Below are 9485 nucleotides of genomic sequence, written 5' to 3'. Positions count from 1 at the left end.
CTCTATAAACCTATGCGTTAAGTATCTTTATGAGCCATTTAGATGGAGAGAGTTTCTCGCACGTTTCGGGTTGAGAAGTCGTACGCCTTTTCTTTTTTTTCGCTTAATTACAAGAATTAATTAAACGGAAAAATAACATATAATTAAAAAATAAAACACCCTCGCGCACTGCACTCATGGTAGCAACTGACATACAATCTCGAAATACGATTATTACTTCTGTTTACACGAACGCAATATAAAATTCCATGCGAGGCAGTTATGGCCCAAGGCAAGGAGTGAGAAGAGCGAATGTTTAGACAACAGAACAAAATATTTTATATTCCTTCGATAATCGTATCTTCGAGACGAGAAACTTTCTTCATCTAAATGGGGTATTAATGATAGCAACATTTTTGTCACAAATCACATCACATCACATTCAACTCAAAGCAAACGAAACGTACTAAATTTGGAAATCTTTATTTCATTTCATGTGAAAAATAGCACGAATTTACGCCCTATTTTCTTTTTGAGAAACGATTCCATAGGATCTGGAGAGGTTTTCAAGCTTTCGGTTGTTGTAGGATCTGAAATATTTAAAAGGTACAAATTATAAAAGGAAAGATAAACAAGACATTTGACTGTAATTAAATATCTAATTACACTTTAATCAAAATATTATTAGGGTGATATTAAAAAAAAAGTAATATTGAGTGCTAATCTTATGTAAAAAAATCTCGTGTCACAATGTTAGTTAACGTATTCCTCCGAAACGGCTTCACCGATTTTCACCAAATTTTATATGCATATTCAATAGGTCTAAGAATTGGCTACTATCTATTTTTCATACCACTAAGTGATACGGGTTGTTCACCCTTAACATTTTTTTATTTATATGGCAACGCAACGTTTGCCGGGTCAGCTAGTGCCTGCAACCCATTTATGGCCCACTACTGAGCACGGGTCTCTCCTCACAAGTGGAGAAGGCCTGGAGCATACTCCACCACGCTGCTCCAATGCGGATTGGTGGAGGACAGGTTAGTGGCCAACCCGTTTGTCGGATGTTTTCAAACCGCCCGAAAGGCCTCCGACAAGGTTTAACGACTGCCATCTATGGACAACAACCGGGACCGACGGCTTAACGTGCCCTCCGAAGCACGGAAACGCGCATGAAATTTTTGCCACTAGCGGTCACCCATCCAACTCCCGACCGCGCCCGGCGCTGCTTAACTTTATTGATTGTTTTCAATCAACACAGCTAGCGGGGCTATGCGCGCTTCCAGGTCAGCTAGTAGTAAAATAAAATTCTTTATAACTTGAAATAGGCATGAAAAATACTTTACTAAAAATACAAACATAATGAATACCTTTTTTTTTTAATGTAGACCATTGTTTAGCTTATGTTTCACATGTAACGCTTCATTTATATTTAATATTGCTCTGATACAATCCGCTAGGGCCGCTGATTGAAAATGTATGGGCAAATGCGTAAACAAATACACTCATTTTTGTTTTTGTAAAAACGTAAAAACAGTCATTTTTGTAAAAACGTAAAAACTCATACTAAGGGTATAGATACTGAACGTGTCGGGCATAGATTAGTAAAGATACTTCGCCGCCTTGAAATTGAATGAAGCCACAAACGGCTTATTTTAGTAAATTCTTTTTTTGAATCCTTGACAAATAAAAACATTTTTAGAGAAAATTTACGAATAAATAACTTATTTACGTAATAATTACGTAATTTACGTAATAAATAAATTATTAATTCAAATATTTTAGGGACATTTTAGCACGGAGACGTGGCAAAACTTTTTTACGCAACTATTTCAATTGTCAAAACTGGTTACATTTTCTTGTTAGGTGTGAGTAATCTTTACTAATCTATTTAATACCTTTAGTTAAAGTAATATTACCTTTAATCCCTTTCATCGGTCTCAACACGTAAGGGATTTGCAGCTTCCGCCACTCCACCAGCGATTTGAAGGGCGGCGTCGGAATCACTGGGATTGTAGGTCTGATTATCTCTGATAAGGGCTTGGAGAAGAGGTATATAGCTATCGTTGGTATCTCCGGCCCTAAGGTCACTGTTGATGTCAATGCTGTTGTGCGTTTTCTTCCTGCAAAGTAAGGAAAGAGACACATATACATATTATAATTAAAAACTAGGAAATGACCATACGGTCCACCTGTTGGTAAGCGGCTACTGCAAGGACATCTGTAATCAATCCAAGGTAAGACCAAATCTATGGACTCTCTTCCTTTATGAGGTTTGTATATCTATTGTTATCTCTTGTTATTGTAGTTGTTTCGCGTTGCTATCTCTAAGGACTAAGCTGTAACGCCTCCGATAAGTATGGCTTTCTTACCATACCCTACAAATTGGAACAGAAATATGTGTGGCGGTTGTGCTTCAGAAGCCGAACCACGGAGGGTTCTAAATTCATACTACTATTAAGCCCATCAGCACAGAGCGACACCACTGGCGGCAGTAACCACTTAACATAGGCTGTATGCAAATTTTCTACTACTTCTATATAACAACTAGCTGACCCGGCAAACGTTGCCAAATAAATAAAAAAATGTTAAGGGTGAACAACCCTTATCACTTAGGGGTATGAAAAATAGATAGTAGCCGACTCTCAGACCTACTGAATATGCATATAAAATGTGGTGAAAATCGGTAAAGCCGTTTCGGAGGAGTACGGTAACTAACATTGTGACACGAGAATTTTATATATAAGATACAACACTAAATCCAAACCCCAATTATATAAGAAATTCGAACTAAAAATTTACATTTTCACTCGAAACTTTTTCGATTAATATCGAAAGTGACCTTTATAATTCGTTTAATAACGTAATAAAACTAAATTTAATTAAAGACTATCAAATATAAGTTAGACTGATCTAAGTCCTTAATACTAAGATGAACTATGACGTCAGCTATCAAATCGCCGGGGGCTGTTATACAAAGTAATTAAAACGTTTAATATTCAATTTATTATTCATAACCTCCATAAACTAGTTGAGCTTTAACCTATACCTAATCTAAATAAGGTACTTGATCGACCACAGGAGGTAAGCGATTGAGCGAGGAAGTAAGAATTAAGCGAATGTTCTTATTATTTTTTGTTGTTGGCTGTACTTTTGTACTGTTTGTGCCGTGCGTTTGTTTTGTACTGTCTGACTGTGATCTCTATTAATGTAAAGTGATGACAGTTTAGTAGAGACATTGCGTCGCGTTTTGTTACATCTGATTTGAATTTTGTATATTGGTGAATGCAGTTTTTTTTTCTTTGAGTAGCGAATGGTGTCGCAATCTTCTTGATTGTAAATTTTCCTGCTGCCAATGGATATCTGTTAAAAACTCCGAATGAGATTGGAGGCGTATTTGAAGTCGGTCATGGATGCATCTGTGAGACCTAAGTTAGACAGTCATTATAAGGCAGAAATAGATGTGTTGGTAATGTACCTACAGTGAACGACGAAGCTTACCATCTACCGCCATTCTAAAGCCTTCACAAGACCTTTAAAAGTGTGTAGTTTACTTGTAATTAAATTTTTTATCGCTTATAGTTAACCCTTTCGCAGTAAAACACGTCACTTATTCATTTCTCGGACGAAGATCCAAACAAAAGACGCACCGTCCAAAATAATTCATTATTATTATTTCATTTAAAATTAATTATTTACAAACAACAATATTTTGAAAGAGCGGGAATTAATTAAAATACCGTCTTCATTTTCATAAGGAAAACATTTCATTATTCGAATTCCCGTTCTGTTTCTCGCTTGTAATAGTCGGGAAACAATAGACTGGTTTTATTATCTAAATGCTGGATTTGATTTACGTTGGCGGGATCCTGTTCCTTTACATTTAGTTATCCCAAGGGAATCAGGTTCCGGCAGCCGTTAATTTTGTTATTTCTTCATTGTATTAATATTTTAATACTCGTATAGGCACCACCTTCTTACCTATTTCTGTCTAATATTAGCAGTGTTATGTGCTGCTGTTTTCCGGTTTGAAGTGTGTGGTAAAAGAGACATACTTATATTATATATTCTAAATTAGTCCCCGAGGGAAGCTACCCATCTGTAGTCGATCTCTTACATAGTCCTTGGAGATAGCAACGCATCTGTCACCGACCTCAGGTAGGAGTCTTATCTGAGATTGATTACAAATTCCCGCAGTAGCCGCTTACCATCAATACCCTTACCATAAGTTTTTAAAACATCCCACAATTTTACGTTACGTTTACTTAATCTATTATTCTGTTCCGTTTGCTTCAGTACAGTCAGCTAAACTTAACAATAATTAAGTGCTCAAGTCTTTTTGTCGGCTTCACACGTTCGCAAAAAAGAGAGACAAAACATAAAGCGCCATTTGTTCAATTAAGACATTTAATGTTACGTTACTGACACTATAGTTCTGATCCGCTAGGGGTGCTGATTGGAATTTGTATGGGCAAGCACGTATACAAATACCAAAACAGTCATATTTGTCAAAACGTAAAAACTCATGCTAAGGGTACAGGTGGACTGCTTGCACATTTGCTACGTCTATGTTATAAAAGCAGTTACCACGAGACCGGCTCATTTACTCCACTTGAATAATAATTTAGGTAATACTTACTTCTACCTTTTCCAATTCGTCTTATTCTGACGGGTCGCTTGATGACCATGGAAACTTTCGTCCATGCTGTCTGTAAGGCGTTCTGTAATAGTAATTGGTGTGATTAAAGTAACACCTTACTCGGCTTCCGTTCTTGTGTTCTTCATTGTTCATAGTGGATCGAATAGGATATCAGAATTTCCAACGCCTCTCCCACAAATAAACAATAAACATGAAACTAAATACTTGATTAGACTTGAAAATAAAGAGTTCAGATACAATAATTAAAAAAAACTTATTAATATATATTTTGGTGCTAAGTGCTTCCTGCATGATAATTCATTTCTAAAAACATTTGGAAAATCCTACAGAGTTTTTAGTTTATATGTCAAATTTCATTTTGATAAATAAACGAAAATACTTTGAAATACCCCAATATAACTGACAACTTGTCATTATTTCAACATATTCACTATGAAAATTAATGAATTAATATTTTAATTTAGTTTTAACAATAGTTTACTTACCCCCACATCATGCGACAAATTCGAAATAAAATTGTTAATACTCGCGTAAACATTTTCTACACATAAAATAATGACCACAGACGTTAATACTAGAAGCGGCTTCATGACTAAGTGATGCTCTTTCATAGACAAATATTAGCTAGTATGAATAGGCCAGGCTTAGAATATAATATTTTCAAAATATTCTAATGGTTACACATTGTAATATTGCGTAGAACAAAGATATTTTTACACCTAGTTACAAATATTTTTATAGACATTGCTTTGGTAAGCGTGGGAATATATAATCAAATTTTTCTTTTCTAAAAACTAAACTAGTTTAATATGTGGTCGATGTAAGCCTATTATAGAAAGAGTGATTAGTTATGAATTCACGATCTAAATTTCCTTTATGAAATTATTAATTTAATGAAAAAGATGAAACATTTGAACGGAATTGATATTGCGGAATAGAACAGAGAAGGTCCGAATAAAGAATAAAAAGAAATGAACGATTAGAGAACACTATTACACGCAGATGTTCGATTTAAAAGGTATGGTAAAGAATACGTCATTTTCCAAGGCTTTCCAATGTCATTAATCCTCATGAGTAGCAACGCACCTGTAGCCAAGCACAGGAAAAGATTTAAACTTATCTGGGGTTTATTACCTACACTTGTCTATCGAAGGTACTTTTTTTTTGTTTACGAGGGGGAATCCTTCAAAAGGTACCCGGCGCCATGGGAGCGTCGCAGGGTTGTGTGGGATTTTATCGCATTAAAATCCCCCCGGTGGCCGTCCTCAGCGCTACGTAGAGGGCTCCGGGATCCCCAAAGGAACGCAACCGGAGTCCTCTTAGCGCGTTGCCCCGTCGGGCTCTGCCCAGGTGAGCTTGACGCTCGACACACCATCTGGTGCGGACGATAGTACTAGCCACTTATCATCACATATATTGCATGTTCGTTTGCTACTCCAATATTTTAAAATAAAATGAAAAAAATAAAACTATATTTCTGCTGTCATCACTATAGAAAAGGTATGTGCTTTACCGGTTCATTGAAAACTCGATTGTATACATAAAAGGTCCTTTCCACTTTCCGAGTCACTATTCAAGTGGCACTTAGCATGACATTAATACTCAGTGATAAATATCTGTCTTTGTGTACCGCGTGTACGCTTTGTAAGGCTACTTGCTAACGTTACGTGTTTCGGCACATAGTTTTCATAAAAGGATTACATATTTACTTTTTCATAATATAGAATTGTAGAATAAGCAAACGAAAATTCAGTTAACCGTAAGTTTGCATATCCTTCTATGGACCTCTGTAACCAACTTCATATATGAACATTATTTATTTTAACTGAATCCGATGACAAACGCGTTGCTAAGATGGTCGCCTCTTGTCCCTGTAGTTCCGGGACTAGAATAGGGCTACGGTATCCCCTGCCTGTCGTAAAAGGGGGCTTCTGGGGTAGCAGGCGGCAAGAGTGGGAGCTAGAACCGTCCAGTAAGCGACTCCGGGAAGGACGGCGGTATGTGTGGTGGCATACCATCGTGATCACCAGATGGTGTGGGAGGAGCAAAAACTGCTCTCCTAGGGCAGAGCCCGATCGGGGCATCGCGCTTGGAGGACTCCGGTTGCGTTCTGTCGGAGATCCCGGAGTTCTCCAACAAGCGTTGAGGACGGCCACCGGGGGGGTTTTAGTGCGGTAAAAATCCCACATAACCCGGCGTCGCTCCCACGTCGTCGGGTACCGTTTGAAGGTTTCCCCCTCGTTAAGAAAAAAAAGGTGGTCGCCTCATAGATGTAAATGTAAACGCCTCTACACGTTTCCACTCAAACCCAAAACTACTTCAATCTAGAAATAGGTCAGACAATTCTATCTACTTTCTCAATTGACATGCTGACTCTACCTATAAAAATCAGAATTAAGGACTAAGTTTAAATTCCTCGTATAAGAACCTGTCACTTACCCTTTACTAAGCACTTGACACTGTTATTATCAAGCAGAAATAGATGAGCGTTGTACCTCAAAAATCGAACCACAATACTTTTAAATAAATCCACAAGCACTTCAAAATAAGCGTGTAATAAACGCGCGAAACAAACGTCAAGTGAGCAAGCGGCCTATCAGCCTATGTTTTCTGTACACCATGACGCTGCAGTTTCGTTGTTTCGTGAGCCCAGCGGTTTGTAATGTTAGTTTATTTTTGGTCGGTGAATAGGCGTCCCACAGTACGCGCGTTTGGTTTTCGTTTGAAAGCTTTTCGACTGGGAGCGTTTTGATTCCTTTTTTAAAGGAATGAAGTGGAGAATACAGCCCTTACGTACACATCCATTTGATTTGAGTGGCCATTGCAGTGGAACGCGTTTTACAAATCTTGTACGTATGAATACAATAAGAATAAACAAATCTATACACATTGCCAAAGTACAAGTATAGTAAAATGAGAGTCTAGTAGTTAAACGGCAGCCTCTTACACGGTGTCCGAGGTTCATGGTTCAAGATCAACGGTATCCAAGATTAGAAACCCAGGCACTCAACTCTGTCGGAACCGCGGATGAGTGCTAATAGCGTACCCGTGGTTTCGACAAAATGCGTCCAGAGGAACACCATGGGTTCTTAGCCGGTAAGAGTCCGGCACATCCTTTCCACTGCCCCCGCAGCTGAGAATCCTTGAAGGGATTCCCCGCGAAAAAAAAGGCACTCAACACTGATTATGTCCATATTAAAAATAGTAAAAAAAATGATTACGCGCATAAACGATGTAAGAAACCATCGTTACAAAACCTAAACGCCTAAAATTTGTTCAAGGGTGCTCTTTGCCAACGCGGTAGACTACGGCTAAGTCCCTTCACCCTCCAAGGGGATACGTGTACCTAACAGTAACAAAATAATAGGCTGACAATAGCGCGGTGAACGGTCAACTATGGCTTCATCCTCATTCGCAGAGGAGATAGACTAAACCTGGTTCCTATCCAATAGAACTAATTTGTAATGCCTTTTAAGAATCCCTGCCTTATCATATACTAGAAAACAAAATCGACGTTTAACACTGATGTTTTATATATAGAACTACTCATACATTCAAATCCCCAGCCCATTGTTAATCTATCTGCTACTGCATCGTATCGATCCAACCCTAAAATACCGAATCGAACTAAGCAACTGCGAACACAGTATTAAATATTCAACGGGCTAAAAGCGTAGCCGTGTCGGTGTCGTCGCGTCCCGTTAATTGTCTCCTTGATTAGACAGGGGATGATATTTTTAATAACGCGCTTAAATATTCATGCCACTTTACACGGTACGGGACACCTGCGATTTTGTAGAGGTAATTTTGTGACTCAGAATGAAAATATAGACTTAGTTTTTGGAATAAATTGAAGTTGATTCTGCAGATTTATGTGTAAGCATAATAATAATATACACGGTGCAAATAATAATGTCTGAACTGTGTAAAATAGTTATTATTGAAATAAAAATATTATTCCTTCTATACGAATAATAAGAAAAATGTATCATTTAGACCAACGACGTCACGAAACCTAACATAACGTGCACTCTGTGTAATTGCCAGTTGTGCGTCAATTTAGAGTTGGTTATCTTAATTTTTTGGTCTGTAGAAGTGGAGACCCTAACGCTATTTAGTGCGGTTTCAGTTATATTTTTGGTGATAGAGATGTGAATATACTAGTACAGATAGAATAAAGTTTGACTAACATTTACATAATTTTTGTAGTCAACCTAAGTATGCTTCTTTTTTGACATCCCAAACGGCTTGATGCATTTTAACTTATGAGGTGTCATTATCTTATATGTATATAAAATTCTCGTATCACAATGTTAGTTACCGTGCTTCTCCGTAACGGTTTTACCGATTTTCACCAAATTTTATATGAATATTCAGTAGGTCTGAGAATCGGCTACTATCTATTTTTCAAACCCCTAAGTGATAAGGGATGTGACCCTTAACATTTTTTATTTATATGGCAACACAACGTTTGCCGGGTCAGCTAGTTTTTTTCTAATTTTTGGGAGTGATACAAGTATAAGCTAAATTGATTTTCTATTAAATTAATTAATTTATAACAGTATGTATTTGTTGGTTTTTATAACAATAGTATGGTGGAGTTTGCTCAGAACGCTTAAGCATTTATCTATGTATGTAGTTGGGAGGGAATCCTCAGCTACGAAGTGGAACATAAAATGGGTTGCCGCCATACTTATCATTCTATTTTACCCTGCTACCTATTTCAGGCACGCTATCTCATTTAGTATGATTTTACAAAATAAATTATATCTTCTAGTACAAGTTATAGCTATTTATAACAGTTACCAAGCTACAACTGTTATAAAAACATATCCAGTTTGCTATA

The 9485-nt window shown here is 37.3% G+C and overlaps 1 protein-coding gene across 1 annotated transcript; it reads right to left on the bottom strand.

Moving 5' to 3' along the window:
- Positions 1–449: 449 nt before the first annotated feature.
- On the bottom strand, positions 450–5243 carry LOC140743990 (uncharacterized). Its single transcript, XM_073075426.1, has 4 exons — positions 5125–5243; positions 4619–4700; positions 1899–2102; positions 450–569 (listed from the first exon to the last, which is right to left on the bottom strand). Exons 1-4 carry the CDS (start codon positions 5227–5229, stop codon positions 472–474), a joined length of 489 nt encoding a protein of 162 aa, XP_072931527.1. The 5' UTR covers positions 5230–5243; the 3' UTR covers positions 450–471.
- Positions 5244–9485: the final 4242 nt, after the last annotated feature.

Source organism: Epargyreus clarus, unplaced genomic scaffold (assembly GCF_041222505.1).
Source record: "Epargyreus clarus isolate Ecla_fem2 unplaced genomic scaffold, WU_Ecla_fem_2.2 ptg000008l, whole genome shotgun sequence".
Lineage (NCBI taxonomy): Eukaryota > Metazoa > Arthropoda > Insecta > Lepidoptera > Hesperiidae > Epargyreus > Epargyreus clarus.
Note: the sequence above shows the minus strand (reverse complement) of the source record. Positions and strands in the feature narration are given on the sequence as shown.